The 26742-nt window shown below is 39.6% G+C and overlaps 1 protein-coding gene across 2 annotated transcripts in view; it reads left to right on the top strand.

The window, feature by feature from the left end:
• The window catches only part of SNX24 (sorting nexin 24), a 96019-nt gene that overhangs the window by 62980 nt on the left and 6297 nt on the right, over positions 1–26742 (top strand). For both annotated transcript variants that reach the window (XM_076361877.1, XM_076361876.1), the window contains one exon: positions 25540–25634. In XM_076361877.1, coding sequence (XP_076217992.1) covers positions 25540–25634 — 95 coding nt within the window. The remainder of the gene's footprint in view (positions 1–25539; positions 25635–26742) is intronic.

Below are 26742 nucleotides of genomic sequence, written 5' to 3'. Positions count from 1 at the left end.
TTTGGTGGTACAGATACATAGCTTGTTTTAGATGGCTGTGGATTTTAAAGAAGCGTGCTTGACACATGCAGGATTGCATATTTGTTAAGAGGAGGTGGAAAGCAAGAGAAAATGGGAAAGCAAAATAATTCTGTAGATAATTTAAAGGAGAGACATTTATTAAGAGTGTCTGTTTGCAGAGGTGTTTCCTGCAGAAATATTCCAAGGATTTTTCAAGCATGCTTAGGAAAATTACCTGGTTTATGTTTTAAGAGTTATATTTTTTGCTTTTCAAGTGGTGCTACGTTGTGGTTTATGGTTCATATTTTTTCCTTCATCTTCAATAATGTTTGGTTTTGCTGTATAGAATTGTGCTGCATGAACTTCTCTCTCATTTCACTCTTACACATTAGAGCTGATCAAAATAAATTTTACTCAGTTAAAAGCAGAATTTACGTTAGAAGTCATGACAGGTTTAGAAATCATGTATAACTGCTCGTTCTCTTTTCATTATACTGTATGTCATAACACTATTTTATTGCATACTTTCGCCCAATTTAAGATGAACATCAAACTGTACTAATTGTGCATTTATATGCAGTAAGAAATGGTCTCTGTCATGACCTGCATATGCTCAGAATAACGGTAAGATATTTTAAGAGGAGGGAGAAAGAAATGAAGTTATTTGCCTAAGATGTCACAGCCTGTCAAAGCAGAACTAGGGATATTAAAAGTCACATGCTAGTGCACTGCTATAGTCATGAGAGTCTGCTGATGGCCAATTGTTCTGATAGCCATGATTCCTTCTAGAGCAATACGAAGTGCGAGATACTTATTTCATTTAGCCATGATGAAAGAAAAAACGGTCACCTTCCTTATTCTGAAGGCAACTCCTCATTTGACATGTAGACGTTAAATTTTCTTTTTCCTTAATAAATGTTTATTTTGCTTGAGCTTCTTTGGAGAGGAAAAAAAAAGTCAAACAATTTTTGTCCATTATAGTAAAGGAAAGGAGGAAGGAGCTGTAATTCTTGCAGAGAATCTTTATTATCACCACCTGAAGTATGGTAGAAAGACTGTTTCCCCCATCTTTTTAATCAATCTACAGCATTTTAAACACATTTTCATTTCCTACACTGTGTTGTTTTACATAGGCTAATTCTATTTTTTTGGTGTACAAATGACTATTGCTTTTTTAAATTAGACTTTCAAGGCAAGTAAAGTCTTAAGGGCTTTTTCTTCAAAATTAATCTGTAAAGTTACTTAATGAATTGCCAATGAAGGGAAAAACGTATTTTCTAGTGAAAGAGTATTTTATTTTTGCATGTGTAGTGCAACACACTGTGTTCTGTTATGGCTGTTCAGTAGTGTACAGCACTAAATTAGCATGTAGTTTAGACCTCAGTCTGCCAAATCATTGCCTTTATGCAATCTGATAGTATTTTTTTGCCTACACTCTTTGTGTGACTGAAGACCAATCATTAATATTCTTTACGCATTTATAAACTGCACATGAGGGCTGGGGAAAAAAGTTCATGAAGAAGTGAGTAATACTGTCTTTATAGCAGGATTTGAATTTTCACATAAGACAGGCCATATTTGGAGGTGAGAGGAAGAAAACAAAATACTGAATATATGCTGAATAACTGAATACCATCCATTCTGTGCTTTGGGTGATGAACTGATTTTGGGGGGGAAAAGTAGTATGAGATCATGTAAGCAACATTAAATCCTTACACATAAGGAAGCTGAATTAAAGTTTGATTGATGAACTTAACCTGACAATTCTTCACTTTGAAGTATGCCATAATAACTAATGTTTTTATCTGATGTTGTTTGTATCATTTAGCATAGACCATTCTGAAGGGGAAAAAAAAAAAACAAAAAAAACCCCAAAAAACTGTGGAACTAATCAAAGGGTTTTACCAGAAAGATACTGAATTAAATAAGCAGTAATTCTTGAGCTTCTGCTTTAGAGATGTTGCAAGGAAAGAGCACAGGAAAAGAAAAATTCTTTGCAAGAAGGGCTGCTTAAGCAAGAAGTAAGAGCTAGTCCATCAGTAGCTAAGAGAGGCGAGCAGAGGAGGAGATGACTATCTTCTTCAGATAGGTTGTAAGAAGGTGGTCAGTGAGCCTTCTCCTTTGGTCCTGCCGTAAATTGGACTCTCCTGTATTAGATACAATTCCCTTGTGTGTGTTCCCTTTTTTTGGCTTTCATGCAATCTTGCATGTCTCTTTTCTGAAGGATACGTTGAAGGATTTCAGAGTGAACTAAGGGGAGAAGGTCCTGTGCTCGTGGGTAGCCTAGGAGAATAACAAATGCTTGTTACCTTCTGCTAACGTTGTCTATCTCCACACACATCAGCATTGCTTGCCTTTATTTTTCTTTTCACCTGCTTATTGTCTCTCTAATCCGAATATAATATGGATTTACTTAAGTGTAAAAAAGCTCATTTTACTGAAACTGTAGATTGTAGAATGTCTTGACTGAGACAGACTTCAATTTAAGTGCATGTACATTTACAAACAAATATGTATTACTGAATGATGCCTAAATTTATAACTCTGATATGGATTTTTCCTGTTGACTTTAAAAACATGGACATTAAAATAAGAAACTTTCATAGAGTTTCTTCATCTGATAAATACTATGAATTATATATAAGAAAATCTTCAAGAAGTATTGATATAAAAATTGAGTTTTGTGATGCAGTTTCTTCTTTTTAATTTCTCATAACTTGTCTTTATCTAACATACTTTTTCTTCTGTAGATGAAAAAAGTTTGCAGAAACAAAGCGTGAAGTAGAAGTAGAACCTTTAATTTCATTAGGCGCGTTGTAACTGGTGAAGATTAATGTATATATCTCTTGCTAATTCTTTTCAATTACTCAGTTCATATAAATTCCCAAACCTTGTTAATTATGCTGAAGTCAAGTGGTAATTTTTAACAGTATTTTCACAGCAAGGGAATTTTCTTGGTCTAACCTTGCCCTCCTGTAGAAACTCTCAGCAGATTAGGCATTCTGACTCCAGTCCATTCATTTTCAGCACAAACCTAATTGCTGCCGACTGCCTGCCACAGGTACCCTGGTTATCGTACATTTAAGGGATGCAGGTTCTTCTGAGAACAAATAAGGAAAGATTAATTGTTTGTTTTGTTTCATCCCAAGAGAAATGTGGGAGCTTAATCAAGAAAAATAATTTCTTCTGTTGATTTGGCTTATTTGTGGAAAGGGATAATTGTGTAGAGGCAGGCATAGAGCTATGCATTTTGAAAGAAATTTTGCCATTTACCTACTTGGGAAGCAAAGATACAGCAAAATGAATGTAACACAACATTGGAATTGATGGGGATGGTTCACATTTCTCATAGTAAGTAATTTGGCTGCTGGGCTTTTATTTGCACCAATATTGCTAGGTGGTATTGTCATTTGTTTTGTCTGCTTCTTTGGAAATCTAATCAAGGAGACAATAGTAGGGGGAAAAACGTTTTTCCAAATTGTCCTTAATTGCTAGAGCACGAAGTGAGCTAAACACTCTGGTATTTCCAATTAAAGAACTTGTTTCCAGCAAGCACCATTAAATCTATCTTTCCCAATCTGATAAATAAGCTATCAAAGAGTGGAACAGATTAATTGAGAGCAATTAGTTCAAAGCTCAGTATAACAGTCAGAGTAACCCAGTGTTATCAATGAATGCAAATTTTACGTAAAGCAATAAGAAGCACTGATGCAACAAAATTGAGTTGAGAGTAACCACTAAGCACAAAGAAAAATTTTATCTGTAATACAGAAATTAGTCTTGTTTGTTTCTCCTTGCAACAAAAGCACTAAAAGCCGTTTCTTTTCAAGATCTCTGTTACGGGAATGTCAAATTGTATTTGACACCTTTGCTATGTACATTTCTCCTTCAAGACGCTGCAGAAAATAACAGACATGGGAAAATCACAGATCCTACAATTCACAGCCAACCACAAGATTTACTCCAGTTGCATCTAAAGCTCAAGAAAGCCTGCTTATCCTACAACATTTGTGTTTGTTACTGTCTGGTAGACATGGTAATCTCTAAGTGTGGTTTGCTTATGTTGATAACCAGTAACCCCTGTGTTTGGTAGAGACAAGCCTAGCACATTGGATTTTGATTCCTCTTTAATACAAGTGGGTGTCCCTAATGATATGTATCTAGACATTTTTGATGGGTGTTCCTTTCTTCCAGCTGTCTGTGCATGCCAAATGGTATTGACCTACATGGTGTAAGCATCACGCTGCACATGGGTCCTCTGGATATTTTCCTTAAGGACAAACTGTAGGAAAAGCGCCTGGATGCTCCCCTTAAGTGCCAGCCTTTTGCCTTTTGAGAATGAGTGCATCAGCATGAGGAGAAAGGCTCTCTGTCACCTTAGATATTGAAATACGTTTATAGGCTTTGAGTATTAGTATGTTCAAAGAAAGTATTGCACGTTGGTTCAGTTGTTGATATTTGTTGTGTATATAAGGCTTTGGAGTAATGTGCTCCATGAAGAAGGTGGCAGGAGGGGATACATGTAGTCTGTTACACACTAAACAGACTAATTTCTAAGTCAGTTTTTACAGAACTACCTTGTAAGTTTTTACAGAACTACCAGTAAGTTGTATTACTGCTGTGCGTGTTGGCATCACTCACTTTGACAGCACAAATATACCAGCTGGCATAGCTTTTAAAACTGCTGTCTTAAAACAGCAGTTTGTGTGGTGCATCCCTGGCCTTTACAGCAGTGATGTGGCTGGAGTCTGCTTTTGCAGAACTACAGTTTTAAAATGGTTGGATAAAAATCTTATTTCTTATGCTGTTGCAACCCACTGGGTATGTCTATTCTAGGAAAATGAAAAGGTCAGTGATAACTTTCCCAATAAAACCTTCTGAGAAAATGTCATTCCAGTTATGTGTATCTGACTGGGGGAGTTCATCCTCCATTTTTCAAGCGTCCTATTTTTTATTTCCAGAATATCATCATCAGTAGGGAAATACAGTATTCATAACTGTGATAGTATGGTATCATATCAGCCCATGAACTGGTGATAACAGACATGCTGCAACAGATGTAGCACTTTGAACACAGGTCATTTACAGTATTTTTCTTTATATCCTTGCTGGCAAGTCACTAGGAGATCACAGTTGTATTCTGAGTAACTGTGGTTTTCTGAGCAGCTTCCCTGTAACGTTGGCTTCTGGAAAATGTTCACAATGTCCTCAAGAAATCACGAGGAAGTTAGACCAGTGAAACCTCTCCCAGTTTCTCCAGATGTCAGGGCATCCATATCTGCAAGTGTGCTTTTCAGCATGGGATCCAGCTCTCACACTTGGTTCAGTGGGGAAGATTCCTATGTAACATTTCAAAAGCACTCATAAACCAACAGGAGATTACGGAGGAGCAAAGACCATGCACAAGATTGATGATCAACAGTCTTGCAGCCACCAGCATTTAAGCAGCTGTCTCTACATTATCCAATCAGATGGTTCTCTGGGTATTTGGATTCATTCAAGGTCGTGCAGTGATACATGCTAATAGTTTTGAACAGCAGCAGTTACCCAACTTCAAATGCTGCGATGATGAGGACATGTACTGCAAGAGTAAGTTACTATAGGATATTGGGGTCTTTTTGTAGTATTGGAAATAAAGGTTAGTGGGTTTTATGATGAATTTGTGCTGTAATGATGCAGGAGGCTGTTGATAACTGTGGTCCAATGCAGGTACTCAGGATCAGTATTATTAATGTAGAAGTACAGACAGCATTTCAGTGAAGAGATCTAGCAGCCAGGCTTGGCATCTCAAAAAAAAATGAATGTGGCCAAAAAAAAAAAGAATCCCAATTGATCTAGTTTGGTCAATTATTTTTGCCCAATTTTACAAAGTGGTGAAGTTCACCAAGGATGTCAGAGGGAAGTCCACCATCGGACCATTGATTGACGCTGAGATACGGGACAGGTGGAGAAGCTGGGCTTGTTAACGTGTGGATAGAGACATTTAAATTATTTTCCCTGTAGTATATTTACCAGTTATAACCAGCATGTTATAATTTTTATATCTATATGTTATCTCAACCACTGTTATCTTTTTTTATATCTATAGCAGATTCTTTCAACTTCATATGTCACTGGCATCTTCCCACCTTTTCTCATTTTGTTTTTTTTTCCCCTGAAATTTTGTTTTGCCCTCTTGATTGATTTATTCAATCTACATATCAGTCATAGTGTTGTCTTCTCATGATCATGTGTTGAAGGTCACTTCTGTGTCCAGTCAACAGACAATGCAAGGTTTTTTGTAGACTTCAGTTCTACTATAAATCCTTTCTGAACCTTTATACTATATCCACATCTGCTTTTATTTTGGGGCACCACTTCTCCAGACGTACTTGCGCTGATGGCGTACTCTCTTTTATTTGCTCATCATGGAGTCTAGGGTCTGATTAAGCTCTCTGTACCATGGTATTCTAGTACTGTTCTGTCCTTTTATTGAGGCACCAAGAAAAGTGACTTAAAATAACAATTTAACCTTAGCTTCAGATGCCAAGGCTTACTTGTAGGGTAAACCAGAGCCTTCGGGGACAGAATAACCACTGGGAAGGAAGGGTGCAACACCGCCTTTTTGCAAATTCTTCTTGCATGGGAAACCCAGAAACCAACTATTTTTGCCAAAAATGAATAATAGAAGTAAAGAAGATTGCTGTCTAAAAATGCCAGAATATATGATTCATGAGTCCCCGTTTCATCCTCATTTGTGGACTTTACTGGCCAAAATTAAGTAGTTGTCTGGTTGCTGAGTAAGGAACATCAAGCAATTCCTAAGTGTGAAGATAACATAAAAACATGAGATTTATAGAGAGCCCCTTGGCATTCTTGCAGTATTTTAATGTTATGATAATTTTTAACAGAAATCCAGATAGCTATGTTACTTCTGTTAGGGGGCTAACTTGCAATCTTGTTTTTCCTTTCCAAAGAAGTCATCCCTCTTTCAATAACAAGAATGTGGAGAGTTTTAGCCAAATCAGAACATTATCTGCAGAACTGCTATGCTGTGATAAATGCAGCCCTCCAACTGATGCTGCTTCTCTGCCATCAGCACAGAAGTAGTAAATAAGCATTTGCTGACCAAGTTAGGATGGTCTCTTTTCACAAGTCATTGCATTATTCCTCACCTTTATCAAGGACTCCCTTGCTAGTGAGTTTTGGGAGGCACAAGTGTCAAGGAACAGAACCATAATGAACTACCTGTGATTGAGCAAGGATTACATTGCTCCGTTAATTCTGTAAAAACTTGTCAGTTTGCCACCCAAATAAATGCCTAGAGTGCGTAAAACATGGAGCAGAGTGACCTCTAGAAGAAAAATCAATGGCAATTCATATTTCATATGTCTATAATTGCTTGTGAGAGCATGGCAGCAGTTTGTTTATAGAGCAGCTTGTTCTACTAGGGATTGTTTCCTGACTTTTTCTTCTTTTCAGTGGTGATGCCTCTCACGGACTGTGAATCACAGCCAGACGCAGCAATAGACAAGTTTTATTGGTGGTGATTTTTTATTATTGTTTTCACATTACTGTCTTCAGAATTGCTGCACCGTTCTCTGTTTGAACCAGTGCACTAATCTATAGTCACAAGTAAATCGTGTTCACAATTGTTTCCTTGGAAGACTCCTGAAGCTGTTTTTTACCTTCTTTTTAGTAGGCAAGGCTTTATCCTCTGTGAAGTTATCCATTTGCTAGTATTTTAACCATCAAACTGAATCCATTGTGTGGCCTTCATTTTTAAGCAATTTTTCAGAGAGGCAAGGAATTCACAGCTAATTTAAAGACAGAATTTTGAAAATATCTCCCCCCCCCCCCCTTTGCTTTGTTTTTTCATATTTTTTAAGAAGCTTTTGTAAGATTTGTATCCCCACTGAGGACTGAGATGTCATAGGGATAGAGAAAATGCCGCTCACTTTATGGATTACTGTTAGGTCAACAAAACTTTGGCAGCATTGATTAACTTGACAGTGAGTACAGCAGTACATTTATCACTTATGGCTGTGCTGTAGAAAATCTAATAAGAGGCAAACAATTCCCTTTAGAGCAGTAACAGGTTCACTGTGGCTAACAGTGCATGCACTGGAAATTTCTGACTTTAAATTATACCCTTGCTGCTAGTTGGGTCATTGACTCAAAGCTACTGCGCTTTCACTACTATGTTCTGTATTATTAATTTGATCAAAATTTTTTTGGCTTCTATAAATGTGATCAAACTGTATATTGAGCTCATATAAACTCATAAGCATTTTTGAAGAAAGCATGCTGAAGGAGCTTGATCCAAGCTTCGTTATGGAGAAGGGGCAGCTGCCTGTTACAACCACAAATGTTTGGGGTCTTACAAGGTTATCAAAGAAAAATTTTGAATTGTGGCCTACAAGTCTGCCTCTAATTCACAGATTTAAATAGACCCAAAACCCAAATCTATCTTACATTTAATAAGTTTAATTGATTGGTCAGAAGGACTTTTTTCATATGTGCAAATGTGTGCTTTATTAATTACCAGTAATAACCTTAAAAATTCTATACCAGTTCCTTTATAGATATGTTCTTCCAGTTGTCTTGTTTTTGTAAGAATTATGAGAATTGAACAATGAACAAGAGATTTTCTGTCTCTCCTGTGTGTAAGTGCTGCTGCTTGACTGCAAGTTGGTGTTTGGTTCTCATCTGATAATGAAATTATTTTTTATTCAGTATTGCTTGGTTTCGCTTTAATAAATCTTTTTCTGGAAGTCCATGACCAGTATGTTGGAAAGCGTCTTTGCATTACAAATATAGAGAAAATAAGTTTGTTTTGTTTTGTTTTTTAAGTCTTGTACTTGGTAGTTCTCTTAAATGGAAGCCCTGCATAAGATACTCTTTTACAGAAGTGTACCAAGCTTTTTTTTCAGTTCAAATAACCAAAAGTAAGTAAAGGCCGCATACTTGAATAACTGTGTTTCTAGGTACAAGCAGGAAAGAACAATGAAGAAAATGCAGTATTAAGTGCAGATCAGAACATACAGTGTGCAGCTAAATTTGTGGCTTTATCTTTGTGATATAGTCTGCAAAATTGCTGTTCAAATGAGAGAGTTAATTTTTTTTTAATATTAGAATATATTGCTCACTAGAGTAGAGAGCCTTTGTGAGTAGCAACTGTTATTTCAAGTACTTTGTGTTATTTTTGGAAACTGTATAAATTGGAGGTTTTGTTCTGCGATATCTGTAAAAATGGTGTCATTTTCTTTGTTGGGAGAGAAGTATTCTACTTGAATCAATTGTCAGGAGGCTTAATGTAATAAGGCAGTTTGTGGTCTGACTAAAAGAAACACTGTGCAAAAGAAATTCCCATAGCAGTTTGTTTTTAACAGAAAAACTGAGTTCACCTGAAACATAAATACATTGAAAACCAAGACTTAATAAGGTAGAGCAGCTTTAGAAGGAAACAGAGTGGATTGCTGTCCAAAGTATGTCTTGTAATGACTATGACTTAACCAAATATCTGTGTTAATGATAGTACAGCTCTATCAACAGCGTTAACAGCAGATTCTTTGCAACAAATGATCAGGCAAGCTGACCTAAGTACGCTTTGCATAGTGAGGGGAAAAAAATACAATTAAAATAGTGCTTCCTGTTTCATTCTCCTTTTTTTAATTTGCAGGATAAAAGTTGTGTTTCTCACTCTCTTAATGCATTTTAGAGGCAACAAGACACATTTCCATACTTTTTCCTGGGTTCATACAATAAAGGAGTTACCCTACTGCCTGCCTTACTGAACAGAGACCTGATATTGATTAACTATCACACTGGCATCAGAACTACTCTTAGGATTCAATTTTTTTGTTGTTTTGCATATTTTATTGATCAAAAGTGGTAAATGAGCATCAAGCGTGCAAGAAGACGATGAATTGTTTACTTGCATAAAATAACCTTTCAATAAGGGAAGATGCATTGCTCACACTTTTGGTGCTGTTCTGCTGCCCGAAGCAGATGGCATTCAGCTGCTATTGATTTGCTCCTATAGTTACAGAGCAGCATGTAACAAGGCATGCTCATTTCTCTGAAACAGAGGTGAGGTTTTTTGCCAGGGTGGTGGGAGTGAAAAAGGAAGGGCAGGGTGTTTTGGGGATTGTTTTGGCGTTGGGTTTTTTGGCAAAAACCAAGGAAAACCTTGCAACTTCTGTTAGCAGCTCTATGCAAACAAAAAGCAGGGTTTGTATGCTTACAGAGAGACGGAGTTACTTTGTCTAGTTCTAGCACTTCTGGTAGCATTAACTCCCACTGCAGATTGAATCCATGAGCAAGCAAGTACTTAAGATTGTAAAGAACATCCAGAATTTAGCATCGCAGACTCTACACCACACTTCTTAGCTGCTGTGTTTTTTATTTAAACATTTTTTCCTACTTATATAAAAACTGTCAACTCCTTAGCAAGACAAAATCATATTGCAATATTCTGGGCTTGATTCTGCAAACAGTTCATTTCACTGCTGAGTAAGAATTTAATAGTTTGCTGTTGGATCTCTTGTGTAATGGGAGGGGGAGAGGGACAAAGAGAGCTTTCTCTGAAAGTTTATTTGAAAGGGTATTTAATGCAGAATTTTGGCACGAACAAGATTTTTAATTGTTTGACAGATTTTAATGAAATGTGGATAGAAGAGGGTTTCAGTAAATAGAGCATAGGAATTGTTGTTCTAAGACAAAACATGTTAGATAATTTAAAGTCTTATTTCTGGAAGAGTAGGAGGTGGGTGTACTGAGAAGCGGGGTGCAGTCCTCAATCAATCTGTTTTAACATAGAAATAACCCATCTGTCAAGATCCACAAGTGTGGTAGTATGAGGGTTACAAACTCAGCCTCTTGACAAAACTGGACCAGTTAAATATTTTGACAACATGATTGTCACATACTAAACTCTTCCTTGCTCACCTGACTGTTCTGCAGTGACTCTTACTGCTGGAAGTGCTTACTGTTGATTTTTGAACAGTCTTAAGCATCTTCCTACTCTGATGTGGTTTGGGAAGAGAAAATAATTTACTCAGTTATGACTGCCCTGCTATCCTCCATGTCATTTATATTGTCTTCCTTTTCAATGAAAATAATCCATGAATTATGACCCCTGACAAAATATTCTCACAGCATAGTTAGTAGCTAGTTATTTATCAAGAATTTAATTTAAACGTGCATATTAGTGTCTGTTAAAAAATGTCCTGCTTCATCTGTTCAAACTTCTGTTCTCTGTCATTGATTCCAACTTCCTTGTGTAATTTATGAAATGCTGTCTAAGCTCTTTTAATACCCATATGGTTAGATGTCACTACATCTCAACCATTTGTTATGCTGCTTCTGTAGCATAAGCAGGCAAGAAGAGATTGTCTGAATCTTTGACTTTAACCTGTTGGTTTCAATCCAGAGTAGAAATTTCTTATGAATGTTTTTCAAAGAGAACAAACCTTCGTGAGTTTTTCAGAAAACAGATGCTTTTGAATCAATGGCTAATTCTGTCAGCACAGCATTTACTGCATTGTTCTAAGTTGATTGGGTCTTGCTCTCCTATGGGGCTGGGGAAATGTTTTAAACATAAGAATTACTACAAACAGAAGTTAATTTAATGGGACCTGGAAAAGTGCATGTTTTTAAACAGGGTTTTCTCTGTTACAGTGGTTCTACAATAAAACCAGTTGCTTTCAAAAATTAAAACAAATACATATATATTATTGTTCTGTTCCTGTGGTGTCTATTTATACTGTTAGGACTGACTCCAGTTTTCCTGAGCCCCCCGTCTCTCTCATTTCTGAGTTTGTTAGTGGTCAAAACTTAATTTGTGCTGCTTTGCCCTTGTATAAGCAACCACTTCATTAATTACAGAATTAGGATATCAGAGTAAATTGTTAGTATATTAATAATTCAGAAAAAAATCAAACCAGATTTTTACCTTGCTTTTGCTGCTAAAGGTAAGTAAACATCTTGCAAGTGCAACATGTATTTTCTTGTTAAGCTGGTTAAAATTTAATGTAAGCTTCAGAGTTTTTAAAATTAAGCTTACCAATTTCCTTGCAGTTACTCTTCCAACATTCAAAATAGCCTAGAGTCCTTATTCAACACCACATTTTGTGCTGAAAGGGCTACTAACATTCAAAACAAAAAAACCCCAAAACCTCCAAAACCCCCGCCATATAAATATAAATATATTTGGTCAGCTACCTTACCCCTTCTTTACCTCTGCAAAAACGACACAATGAGTTCATTAACCCCAGGTGCAGTGAATTCCCTGTGCTTTCTATGTTCTCGTTTGGACTTTGGAGTGGGTGCCTGCTGCTTAGTCTAATTAGTTTCAAAGGGAATGTCGAGTCATTTCTCAAGAGTTTACTCTGACCCAAAACCTCTGACAAGAAAATATTAGGGAGACAAAATAAGAAGTTATTGTAGAGTTGAATAACATTTTTGTTACAGTACTTTGTGGAAACAATGCAGATGAGGAAGTCATCCTCGGATTATTTGTAGATTTTTGATATGACATTTGCATGAAATTGTCATTCTTGTGGAGAGTGAGACTTGTTTTCATAGCTAACTTCCTCAGTCTTCGTCAACCACCTGACTCTTTCCTCGTTCCCAGAAAAACGAGTTAGAGCTGTGGGACATTTCTTATGAAGCAAAAAAGAAGTGAAAATGCTATTTCAAGGCTATTCTTAAATGTTTCAGTATTTTTCTGGGCTTTTTCAGTTCTTTCGAAGCTGTGTTATTTGACCAAAACCGCATTATCCGACCAAAAAATCCAACATCCAATCCAATTTCTGCATCTTAACAGAATAGTCTGTGACATTACCCAGAGAGTGAGGTTTTTTGGCAATCAAAAGAAAGTCGGTCACGCTGCAGAGCTACCCCTCTGTTTCTCTGACTGCTGAGGTATCATTCTGTTGCATTTGGCTCTGAAGAATGGAGTACAGCTTAGTTCTTTAATTGCTGCCTTTTCTTCAGGTTTGCTCATAGCTTTCCTCCTTATAAAGGACTGTTTACAAGTATAGTAAACACAGTAGATAGAAAATATGGCAGTGTAGGAAAAAATGGTAAATATATTCTGTGCAGAAATAGGTGACAATTTTTTTCAAACTATTCTTTGAAATGAAACATAATAACAGGAGAAAAAATATTTTTAATCTATTTTAGTATGTCTAGAAAGTAAACATGAAAATAGAAACACTGCAGCCATTCTGCAGCTAAAACTGTATTCTCTGTCAAACAGTGTTTCTAATGAAGTGTAAATTACTTTAATACATCTCACAGCCTGTCTACATAAAACTTCTAGTAAATTGAAATAACGGTCATTTCACTTTTATTTTACATTCAGAAATGTATCTGATTTCAGATAACTTGTATTGAACACAGGTAAAACAAGGCAAGCAATATTTGTTTAAGTTTTCTTGAAACATTTGTTGTGTTCCAGTAACTCTTTCCTGTTTTATCTTTGTTTTGTCCTGATATTATTTAGCTTTGCAAATCTTTAAGTGATGGGTGTATTTCTAAAATAAAACTTCTCAGAGTTGACAGCGAGAAAGAAGTGTTGGATTATCATCCCTTCCTCTTCACTGCCTGCAAGCGGGGATGCTGGCTGCCCACCGGGTCAGCCTCCAGCTCAGTCCTCTGTCCCCACCAGTCATTCCACAAAGCAGAACAGAGCTCCCATGTCCCCTCAGCAAATCTCCACCCTCATTAATGCTGGGAGAGGAAGGAGGCAGAGAGGCTGTGGGTGCACGAAAGCCGACAAATTACCTCTCACTGCCAGATTTTGCTGGTGAGGACTGGCAGGTGGGAGCGGCCTCTTCCACCCACCTGAATGGCACAAAGGATAAGTGAAATGGAGGGAAGAGAGAGTGAGTTGGCTATCTCCCAGCCGTGCTCTATCTTCCTTCTCTGGGAGAGCCATCTGCAACTGCGGACTAGTACAATTAACCCTGTAACTCAGGTGGCATAGCATAAAATAATAGTTGGAGCAGATTAGAGCAGAGGTTCCTCTGGGAGAATAGCCTGCCTCTGATAGTGCTCAAAAGGAGGTACATGAGGGAGAACAGAGAGAACATACTTTGATAATTCCTCCTTAATACACTATCCATTTCCATGCATTTTCAGTTCAATGAATTCCTCTTCCATCAATCCATTCAGTCTCTCCTTAAACACATAGAAATTTTCAGCATCTGCAATGTCCTGTGGTCAGTGGTTCAACTACCTGTTCCATGAAGAAGTCCCTCCTTCTGTCTAAAGCCCGTCCTTTTTTATAATTATAACATATAATAATAATAATTTCTAATAATTTTATTTCTTTATTAATAGTTTCTAATAAACTTTTGATTTGCTTTTTTTAATTGCTGCTGGGTAGTGAGCTTATCTTTTGAGGGATATATTGTAGCCCCAAGCATCTCACTCCTCTGATCGTTAACAGACAGTCTAAAGCCCATCGTTTGTTTTTTTTTTTTTCCAATATGCATCACTCTGGGCTGTGTTCTCCTAACCTCTCTTTCAGGACTTGTAACTACTTATTCATCTTTGCAAGGGTCATGGATGCTGAGTTTGCCTTAAAGCCTTTGGTGGGGGTAATTGTCAAAAGCCTTTTGGAAATGAAAGTGGGCTTTATCAACAGGGCCACATTTATCTGTGCTTGTTGATCCTTTCAGGGGTTGCAGTAAGTTTTGAAACAAGGTCTCCCTTAACAGCAGCCCTGTGATTCTTTTCCATCCAGACGTATTGATCCATGTACCCACTAATTCTACTCCTTATTGTAGTTGTTACTAACTACCCTGGTACAGGCATACTAGTTTATAAATCCCCAGTTCTCTCATGGTACTCTTTTTTTTTTAAATTATGTTTGTCATTTTTTTAGTCCTCCAGTTCTAAAGCAGCCATAAACAATATGGTATACACCAATGTTAATTCAGAAAATTCAGCAGTGAGTTCCCTTAGGCCCTTTGGAGGAATATTGTGTGATCCTGCTGACTTGTTACTGTAACAAGCAAATACTCTTCTGTGTATTTTATGACTTCAAGCAGAGACATCCTTTGATGAGGATCAAAAAAAAAAGGAAAACTAAAAGTATATGCTGAAGGTTCAGAGTTTAAATCTGGCAGTGATGAATGCTGATGGCTTGATGATAGCTGCTCATGGCTTGGACAGGCGTACTCTTCACTGGGAAAAACCTGGCAGGATGGCCGGGCCCAAAGAGTTGTGGTGAATGGAATTAAATGCAGTTGGTGGCCGGTCGCAAGCGGTGTTGCCCAGGGCTCAGTATTGGGGCCAGTTCTGTTTAATGTCCCTATCAATGATCTGGATGAGGGGATCAAGTGCACCCTCAGTAAGTTTGCAGATGACACCAAGCTGGGCGGGAGCGTTGATCTGCTCGAGGGTAGGAAGGCTCTGCAGAGGGACCTGGACAGGCTGGATCGATGGGCCGAGGCCAACTGTATGAGATTCAGCAAGGCCAAGTGCCGGGTCCTGCACTTCGGCCACAACAACCCCATGCAGCGCTACAGGCTTGGGGAAGAGTGGCTGGAAAGCTGCTCGGTGGAAAAGGACCTCGGGGTGCTGGTCGACAGCCGGCTGAACGTGAGCCGGCAGTTGGAATCAATTTAGCGAAGAATCAATTTAGGTTGGAAAAGACCTTTAAGATCATCGAGTCCAACCATCAACCCAACACCACCATGCCCACTAAACCATGTCCCTAAGCGCCTCATCTACTCATCTTTTGAATACCTCCAGGGATGGTGACTCCACCACTTCCCTGGGCAGCCTGTTCCAATGTTTAACCACTCTTTCAGTAAAGACATTTTTCCTCACATCCAATCTAAACCTCCCCTGGCACAACTTGAGGCCATTTCCTCTCGCCCTATCACTTGTTACTTGGGAGAAGAGACCAACACCCACCTCGCTACAACCTCCTTTCAGGGAGTTGTAGAGAGCGATGAGGTCTCCCCTCAGCCTCCTTTTCTCCAGGCTAAACAACCCCAGTTCCCTCAGCCGCTCCTCATAAGACTTGTTCTCCAGACCCCTCACCAGCCTCGTTGCCCTTCTCTGGACACGCTCCAGCACCTCAACGTCCTTCTTGTAGTGGGGGGCCCAAAACTGAACACAGTATTGGAGGTGCGGCCTCACCAGTGCCGAGTACAGGGGCACGATCACTTCCCTACTCCTGCTGGCCACACTATTTCTGATACAGGCCAGGACGCTATTGGCCACCTTGGCCACCTGGGCACACTGCTGGCTCATGTTCAGCCGGCTGTCGACCAGCACCCCCAGGTCCTTTTCCGCCGAGCAGCTTTCCAGCCACTCTTCCCCAAGCCTGTAGCGCTGCATGGGGTTGTTGTGGCCGAAGTGCAGGACCCGGCACTTGTCCTTGTTGAACCTCATACAGTTGGCCTCGGCCCATCGATCCAGCCTGTCCAGGTCCCTCTGCAGAGCCTTCCTACCCTCGAGCAGATCAACACTCCCGCCCAGCTTGGTGTCATCTGCAAACTTACTGAGGGTGCGCTCGATCCCCTCATCCAGATCATTGATAAAGATATTGAACAAGACCGGCCCCAATACTGAGCCCTGGGGAACACCGCTCGTGACCGGCCGCCAACTGGATTGAACTCCATTCACCACAACTCTCTGGGCCCGGCCGTCCAGCCAGTTTTTGACCCAGCACAGAGTACACCTGTCTAAGCTGTGAGCCGCCAGCTTCTCTAGGAGAATGCTGTGGGAGACAGTGTCAAAGGCCCTACTGAAGTCCAGGCAGACCACATCCACAGCCTTTCCCTCCTCCACTAGGTGGGTCACCTGGTCATAGAAGGAGATCAGGTTGGTCAAGCAGGACCTGCCTCTCATAAACCCGTGCTGGCTGGGCCTGATCCCCTGGTTGTCCCGCTCATGCCTTGTGAGCGCCCTCAAGATGAACCGCTCCATAATCTTCCCCGGCACCGAGGTCAGGCTGACAGGCCTGTAGTTCCCCGGATCCTCCTTCCGACCCTTCTTGTAGATGGGCATCACATTGGCAAGCCTCCAGTCGTCCGGGACCTCCCCCGTTAACCAGGACTGCTGATAAATGGTGGAGAGTGGCTTGGTGAGCTCCTCCGCCAGCTCCCTCAGCACCCTTGGGTGGATCCCATCTGGTCCCATAGACTTGTGAGCATCCAGGTGGCGTAGCAGGTCGTTAACTGCTTCCTCTTGGGTTATGGGGGGTTCATCCTGCTCGCTGTCCCTGTCTTCCAGCTCAGGGGTCCGAGTACCCTGAGGATAACTGTTTTGCTCGTTAACGACTGAGGCAAAGGCGGCATTAAGTACCTCAGCCTTTTCCTCATCCTCAGTGACAATGTTCCCCCCCGCATCCAATAAAGGATGGAGATTCTCTCTGGCTCTCTTTTTGTCATTAATATATTTGTAAAAACATTTTTTGTTGTCTCTAACAGCAGCGGCCAGATTGCGTTCTAGCTGGGCTTTTGCCTTTCTTATTTCCTCTCTACACGACCTAACGAGATCCCTGTACTCTTCTTGAGTCGCCTGCCCCTTCTTCCACACGTGGTAAACTCTCCTTTTTTTCCTGAGTCCCAGCAAGAGCTCCCTGTTCAGCCAGGCCGGTCGTCTTCCCCGCCTGTTCTTCTTACGGCGTACGGGGACAGCCTGCTCCTGCGCCTTTAAGACTTCCTTCTTGAAGATCGTCCAGCCTTCCTGGACCCCTTTGCCCTTCAGGACCGTCTCCCAAGGGACTCTCTCAACCAGCGTCCTGAACAGGCCAAAGTCCGCCCTCCAGAAGTCCATGGTTGCGGTTTTGCTGCCCCCCCTCCTTACTTCACCAAGAATCAAGGATTCTATCATTTCATGGTCGCTAAGCCCAAGACGGCCTCCGACCACCACATCTCCCACCAGTCCTTCTCTGTTTGTAAACAGCAGATCGAGCGAGGCACCTCCCCTGGTAGGCTCACTCACCAGCTGTGTCAGGAAGTTGTCTTCCACACACTCCAGGAACCTCCTAGACTGCTTCCTCTCTGCCGTGTTGTATTGCCAGCAGACGTCCGGGAAGTTGAAGTCCCCCACGAGAACAAGGGCTAGTGATTGAGAGACTTCTGCCAGCCGCTTGTAGAATGCTTCACCTGCCTCTTCATCCTGGTTGGGTGGTCTATAACAGACTCCCAGCAGGATATCTGCCTCATTGGCCTTCCCCCTCATCCTTACCCATAAACACTCAACCGTATCATCATCACAATCGTTGAGCTCTAGACAATCGAAACACTCCCTAACATACAGAGCCACCCCACTGCCTCTCCTTCCTCGCCTGTCCCTTCTGAAGAGTCTGTAGCCATCCATTGCAGCACTCCAGTCATGAGAGTCACCCCACCATGTTTCTGTGATGGCGACTAAGTCATATCTCTCCCGCTGCACAATGGCTTCCAGCTCCTCCTGTTTGCCGCCCATGCTGCGTGCATTGGTGTAGATGCACTTGAGCTGGGCTATCGATTTCGCCCCCAGCATCAGCATGCCACCCCTAGGCTCTTCTCTAGTGAGCCTGGTTTTATCCCGTTCCCCCTTCGAACCTAGTTTAAAGCCCTCTCAATGAGCCCTGCCAATTCATGAGCAATGATCCTTTTCCCCCTGTGAGACAGCTGGACTCCGTCTGTCACCAGCAGGCCTGGCGCCGTGTAAACCTCCCCATGATCAAAAAAGCCAAAATTCCTCCGATGGCACCAGCCCCTGAGCCACGCGTTGATCAGGTGGGTTTTCCTGTTCCTTTCAGTATCCTTCCCTGCCACTGTAGGGATAGAGGAAAATACTACCTGTGCTCCCGATCCTTCAACCAGTCACCCCAGTGCCCTGAAGTCCCTTTTGATCACTGCAGGACTTCTCTCTGGAACCTCATCACTGCCAGCCTGTATAACCAACAGCGGGTAGTAGTCGGAAGACCGTACCAGACCAGGGAGCTTCCTAGTGATGTCTCTGACCCGGGCCCCAGGGAGGCAGCAGACTTCCCTGTGGGACGGGTCCGGTTGGCATATAGGGCCCTCTGTTCCCCTCAGAAGGGAATCATCTACGACAATTACCCTCCTTTTTTTCTTAGCAGCGGCAGTCATAATGTGTGGGGCTGACTGCCTCACCCTCGGCAACCCCCTGGATGGACCTTCGTCTACATCCTTGTTTGCCTGGCCCTCAAGTTCCAGGGCCCCATATCTGTTGTGTAAAGGCAACCGCAAAGGTGAGGGAGGCAGCATCGGAGTGTGCAAGAAACCAAAAAACCTACTCGTTTCCAAACTTTCCAGGTGTCGTAGTTTGCAACCTGAATGTTGGGGTGTTTTTTTCATTACAGCACATTTGTATTTAGTTCCTTTAAGCTTTCAGAAAATAGTACTGCAAGTTTAAATCTCTTCTGCTTTACCAGTTGTTGTATTGTGGATTGTAAATGCCGTTGCTTTTTTCCAAACCTTCTTCCTCTGTACTCTTGAGAAGACTTTTCCAAGCATAACTACGTAATTTCTTTACCATCCTAGATATGTATTTTCTGGATCTACTGATTGGTATATGTATTATTGCCTAAGGAATTCCTGCACCTCTTTGTTATCAGCAGCATTATTGACATGGTCTTAATACTTGTTAATTGTTCATTGTATTAGTGGTCCATTGACTTTTAAAAAACACTTCGATTCAGCCATTTTAAAATCGTTTATTTTGGTGTCTTTGTCATTAATGGATCTGCTTACTCTTTGTACTACTTTTTCCTGTTACTTATTTTTAAAAGCCTTTCTTGTTCCTACTAACTTTTTTTAATATCTTTAACTCGTCCTGCCCTTCTGCTTCTTTTTGTTTTGCTCTGTTGATTTCTTCATTTCTCATCCAGCTTTGTCTTAACCTCCAATCCTTTGAGCAGTGTCTCAGGAAATTATATTGACTGCTTCCTTTCATTTTTATTTTTCAAAGGAACTGTAGTCTGTTGCACTTTGTTTCTAATCTTTCAAGGGCTAGTCTCCTATGTTGCTGCAGAGGGATTCACTGTTTGCTCCCACTACATTACATTCCCAGTTTTCCGAAAAAAATTCAATATTGTATTTTTCACATCGAATGGGTTATATTTGTACATTTAGCCTCAAGTCAATCCACTCTGCACTTAGCAGTTAAATATTAGTTGGAACTGTAAATGTGTAATTAACTAGAGTTCTAATTAAAGTACTCATTACCTTAAAACTTACCTGGTAGTCTCTTTAATCACAATGAATAAAGTGCTTTAAGGTTAGGTTAGGTAAGGCTTAAGTAAAAATGTTAATAGCTTATAGACGCTGTCATGAATTTCTACATATATATTTTCAGTGATGATCCAGCAGTTGTTTAACCTATTGGGCTTCCCTTCCATCTAGTTCGTTTACCCTCTGTGTAGCTTGAGAATGCTGTGATAGATGGATTTGTCACTCAGGAGGTATCTGGTGAGTTTTAAGCTCACTGAAAGTGTAACAAATTGATCTGAAAGTTAGTGCAGGAATTTTTCTACTATTCTCCAGCCTTGAGGTTCAGAGGTGCAATTCCTCTCTGCGTTTTTTTTTTTTTTAAATGTTGTGACTTTACATTAACTTTCAGATAGTAACTTACAGATCTTTGTTAGAAGTATTTTGGCATATAATACGTACAGTCAATATCTTGTTCCCTTTCAAGCTCCACTGTGTACATGGCAGTCTTACTGTTGACTTCTCTTTGATATGCAACCTGGGAGTGTTAATTAGCTGGTACTTCATATGGAGCATCACTTCTGTGTCATTGTATGTGTGTTTGCCTGCTTCTTGTATCTTTATACAGAGTTTTAAGCATGTTTGATAACCTCCTCCTGTTCTTACAAAACTGCCCATCAGTGAATGTTTCTGGTAGTAATGAGAAGTGGAGAGTCCTTACTACGACAACTTAAGTGACAACTTATTTAGAAATAATTCTTGTTGATAACATACAACAACATCCTCACTGAAGAAGGGAGTGAGCTTCTTCATAGTTCTTCACAATGGGTAATACAAAACATTATTGTATCTGCTATTACTTTATAAAAAGGAAAGCTTGCTCTTAGAAGTCTGGTTCCTTCGTCTACTTGGGTTTTAGTTAATGTGTTCTTTTGGTAACCTTTTTATCATTTCATGGGACTGTGTAAAGCAGTTCAGGAAAAGCAGGTTAATAGAAGAATATAAACTCTAAAGTGTTCTAAAAGATGTGGGTTTTGGTCCCAGTGGAGACTGACACTCCAGCCTACTTACTGTAGCTGGAATGTATTGATTTTCTTCTCCCCCGTTTTAGCTGCACCACTGAATTAGGTATTGTGAAGCATCTTTCCCTGTGAAGAGAGGAAAAACTGTCATGAACTTTGTCACCCTAACAGTACAGCATTTCAGACTAGACCCGATTGAATGGAAAAGTCTGTAAGGACTCTTAAAAACCTTGTAACTCAGCTCCCCACTCTCATTTCTCCCCCTCCAACAGCTGTTCCAGCAACCTTGAGAAAGTATGATAGATGATTGTAAGAAATTAATTTTTAAATCTTTTTTCATTAAAAACAACAACAACAACAATTAAAAAAATCTGTGAAAAAACGATGCATTCCTGTGGCATGATCTCCTAAGGTTAGCAAAGTGGTCTTGTTCAGGTTTTCAGCAAGATGTTCAGTTACTGTTGTAATTGGCTGATGAGTAGGTTTGGACCTAACTAGAATGCCAGTGTTCGATTTCGAAGTGTCCTCTGTGAAGATATGTCACCATTTACCCTGGCTTTAGTGACAATTTTCTAAAAAGGAAACTCGTGGGAAATCATTATGCTGTTTATATGTCTCCCTTGTTGGAGAGCATTATCCTGTGATATTTTAGCACTGTTTTCCACTGCATGATGGCATCTAGCTAAGGTTAAGGCAGAACAAGTCCCTTTGCAATTTTGTGACTATATTTTACTTGCTGAAGGAGAAAAGATAACTGACAATTAAGTATTTCAGATGTCACTGAAAGAACATGTGCAACTAATCAATGACATCCTTAGGGAACGTGATTTTATGAAACTGATAAGGTAGAAAAATTGGGATTTTTGTGATTTGTGTTACATAACAATAATTGCACCCCTTTGATGAAAAAGACATTTCTGCTGATGTAAACATCAGGCTTTCCCTTGTGTTGTTTTTTTTTTTCCCTGAAGCACGGAGTAGTTCATTAAAGTGTGACAGTAACAGATAAACACCCTTTACGATTTTCTAAGAAAATATGGCGCTTATACTCTTAGTTCAGCTGAAATCAATGAGTTTGAAAAATGTATTTCTGGAGTCACTTCCCAAATCACTTGCCAGAGGTTGTGTTAGGTGTTTTAGTTTTGGGGTTTTTTATTTCTTTTAGGAAGGAAATACACGTGCTGTTTTTTTTCTTAAATTAGTCTACTTAGCACTCTGGGGCCCATATTTGAAACTCATTGCTATGATCTTGGTAGAATTCGGATGTATTAGGAATTCACATTACTAACAAACTAATTGTGAGGTTTTATTTCTTTGAAAATATATATCTTTAAGTTTCTGATTGCAGAGCAAACAAGGTAGTAGTCATGTTAACAAGCCAATGTCATATATTCACTTGAACAAAGACTGAAGTTGAGCACATTACATCACAAATTATAGATAGTGGTTTAGAGACTTTACCTGCTGGTTCCTTTTCTGCTTAGCTATTATTTAAAGATCATCAAGTTTGCAAAATATTTATTTCTTAGAAGTTTTCAGTCAGAAGTAAAAAATCTGTTGTGTTATGGGTTGTTCCAGGTAAATTAAGACAATTATGGTAAGATTTATTTCCAATTTAAGAGTATTTTTTTGAACAACTTAAATAGGAAGTTGAGAATGCTTACCTTTTTCTCTGGACATCCACTTTGGGCCACCACCAGATGCAGCTGAGAAATGCAGCTAGGCAGACACACCTAATCCAGCATGGTTGGCTTTTGTTGTTGTTGTTGTTGTTCCCAGGTTTTTTTTTTCTTTTCCTTTGGTTTCTACCATGTATATTGAACAGCTGGATTATGTGCTGGACCTTTTTTGTATCGAAGCCAATGAAGTCAAGCCGGAAGATAATTTGCCCCCTTATTAGTGTAATTAACTTGTACCTTCATTTGTTTTTTAATTCCTTAAAATGCATGTCACGTTACATTACATCAGTTGAAAAATCCTCCTTTATTCAATGCAGTCATTCTTCCCTTCATAAAATTCTAGAAATTACAAAATTCCCAATCAACAGACGCGGCATCCAAAATACAGTGCAGTGCAAAATTGCCTTTGCTTCTCTACAAATTCTACATTTTCAAGTTTATTGATCACCAAAGCAGAGTTATTGACAGTTAACAAACTATATGGATTAGCACACTAAAACAGATGCTATTTGCTTACATCTTTTTGTGAAATGTATTTGGTCGGGGCAGGGTTAGCAGGGCTTGGGTTCACTTGATGCATGTTGTGCAAAAAAACTAAAAGAAATAGAATGATATATTAATCTGGAGTGAGTGGAAGTAGAAACAAATAGGTTTGTAAGAGCTGTCGGGAGTTTTTCTTTTATACAATGATGTATCCTTCTCTTCTTCCTTGACAATCACTGCTCTGTTCAGCAGCCTCAGCAGGTAACTCAACTTCTGGAAAAAGCTGTCAGGAGGTATAAGTATGAGGTTGCACGTAAGCACTGGATGCCCTTAAACATCTTTATACAACTTTTTGCAGTTCTTCATTGCATATAATTAGTAAGATGGTTTTATTTGAGCAAATCATACGCATTGTTATGCAGTTCACACACCCTCTGAATATGCATCCACCTCCACCCCTCCTTCTGTGCATAACCTGAATGCAGAACAGGATAAATTTTGCAGAAGCAGAGTGCTGATTTTGCAGTATGCAAATGAAGTGGCATTTTTTAATGCAGCATCTTCACACAGAGGTGAACTGAAAGGCTTAACACTTGCTAACATTTCAGACCTCCCTGAAATTGTTACATCCGTTAAAATCTAGAACAGAAAAAATTCAAAAGCTGCATTTTTCCCTGTTCTTTTTTTCAAACTTGTTAGTGATGGCCTCAGCTGTTGAAGAAACGTAGACTCTGAATTCAGATTTGCAAATGTAACATAAAAAAGAACCAGTTCTCAAATATCTTTGTTTTCAAATGTGTTTCTCTCTTTAAGTCTATGCACATCTTATGTAATTTTTACACTAACTGGGTTTTCATTACACAGATAACCAAACTATTTGCTATAAAACCTGCTATAAAATCTGGATGACCTCTAGATGTCTCTTCCAACCTAATTTTTTTTGTGATCCTTTTATCCTCTACATACCATTGCGTCTCCCTAGGGATATTGTAATGTAAAGGAATACACACACAGGAATAAGTTACCTTTTGAATGTAAACAGAATATGTTTCTTCCCATCACCAGTTTTGTTTCTTGTCTAGGTTTTGTTTCTCCTAACATAGGGTGTGAAAATGAGCAGGATGAATGTCGATAGCTTTACTTGTACAAGTCATTTTGTTTATAAATCTAGTGAAGTTTCTTCCATACATACGTTCATTCCGGATCCAGGCCTTTATGAAGGAAAGCTCTTTAGGGAAGAGCTTGTGGCTTTCATTTGCATGTGAAGTACATGTGTTATCAGAATGTATGGCAGTATGAACAGTAAATAAATAGGGGTTTAATCCTTCAGGTGAGACACTGGTTGAATTTATGGACTGTTTTGTTTGTCTCATGAAAAATAAAGATCAACAATTATTTTTGGTCTGCTTCTATGAAACTGTCGGAGATCTATTGTTTCCTTTAAAAGTCATTCTTTCATGATGAACATGCACCTAAGCATCTCATTTATTTGCTACATGTTTTTAAGTGTACTTGTAATTAATTTACTGAAAATTGTAAATCCTCTCATCAATGGAAAAACAGAGGAGGATGGAGTCTGGCCATTATGTCATTGCTGTGGAAGAATGTGGCGGGTCTAGCCAGCAGCTCTTTGGTCAGAGCTTTGTCATTAGGAGACACAGAGCAGATAGAAGGAGTACATTGTAAGCTGATCTGTCAAGCCAAGCAAAGAGTTTCCCTTGTTAGCATTTACCAAGACATGCATTAATAAAATTGCACAAAGTGGAGACTTCCTTTTTCCACTGATGTGCCAGACAGGAGTCCTCTGTGAGGTGAACATGAAAGCACTGAGCTGTAGCTGCTTTATTTTTTGTTTTAAATAAACAGAATTTTATGCACAAATGAGTGTACCAATAACTCACTTCCAGAATCAGACACCTCTGCTTGAGAGGCATCTAGCTTGGCACCAGTGATGGCAGGTGAAAAAGAGTGTAGTAGCATAAGCTGAATGTATTTATATGTGATTCTTTAAGAACTGTGGTTTTCCTATTGAAATGAAGTGCTCCAATACAGGTGTAAAAAAAATGGAGAAGAATTGAAAAGTGTTGCAAGTGGGAGATGTTTTGGTAGCTTGATAGAAGTGTATGATATCGAAAATATTAAAAAATCTTGGGTTTCTATTGTGCCTTTTTTTTTTTTTTACAGACAGTCATTTTAGAAAATGAAGAGCTCCCTAAAATATTTCTTGATTTCCTGAACATTCGCCATGTACCTACCTTGCCAAAAGCAGAAAGCTGTGGGTAAGCTCTCATTTACTGAAAAATACATGGAGGCCAAAAGGTCCATATCCGCTCAGTGCTGATGCAATTCCATTGACTTAAAATGGTCTTGCTGCCAACTCTAACACTGTAAAATAAATGGGCATTAGGTTCATGTTAAGTATGTTTATATATCCCCAAAAGGTGGTAAAATAAATCCACCCTTTTCAAAGACAGAAGTGAGATTTAATGTAATATTCTTGGAAAGCAAAGGAGAAATTTAGATGAGAAAAATAGTTTAGATGAGAAAAATATTATTTTCTCATAGATCTTGAAGTATCTACTGAAATGAATTTTGTAAGATATTCATAAACACAAAAGTTGCATAGAAAGCCTTTGCATGTGTTTTATGGTCATAGTATCCGGACAAAATAGAAGTTCATTCTGTGATCATTTTACAGTCTCCCTCTGTGTGTTTGAAAATGGTGTCTTTCACCTTTCTGATGACATCTACCCCAGTGGCCCCATTGCCCTTCCCCTAGGAAGGGTTCTTGATCACTGTGGGAGAAGGGAATCTTAGTATGATTATGATGAGTGTAATGACTACAGAAATACCCAAAACAGTGTAACTGGAAGCTCTGCTACCATCTGCAGCTGTAAGGTTTGTAGGGAGAATATTTTCTTTTGCTATGCAAGCTGATGTAGTTGGAAAGTCCAGCAATGTTACCAGAACTTGCTCCCCAGAAAGCTATGTGGGCCTTTTCCACTTTGGGGGAGGCTGTGTGGATCTCCAGTGGAGACAAGGCGAGTTGAAAAAAGTGGAGATAATTTTGAGGCCCTCTTACACTCTGAGGTGTCTAGGGCCCAGGGTCGTCTCCAGAGTGATTCAGAAGCTAACAGACTTGTAGTTTTCATTTCTAGTTAATGACATCAGCCGATACCCTCAGCGGGACTGTACCCCATCACTTCATAGATAGATAGATAGATCTGCTTGTGAATCTGTTAGAGTAAAGTGGATGCTGTCATTTCCAAGTAGTTGTGGTAAAATGGTACAATCTCCCACATTCATTTCATCACACTGCATTATGTAGCTACTGAGCAGGAAAAGATTGCTCCCTTTGGTGGTTCTTAAAGGATTTGTTGTTTTTTT

Source organism: Aptenodytes patagonicus, chromosome Z (genome assembly GCF_965638725.1).
Source record: "Aptenodytes patagonicus chromosome Z, bAptPat1.pri.cur, whole genome shotgun sequence".
Taxonomy (NCBI): domain Eukaryota; kingdom Metazoa; phylum Chordata; class Aves; order Sphenisciformes; family Spheniscidae; genus Aptenodytes; species Aptenodytes patagonicus.
The sequence above is the reverse complement of the archived record's forward strand: the minus strand, read 5'-3'. Positions and strand labels throughout refer to the sequence as shown.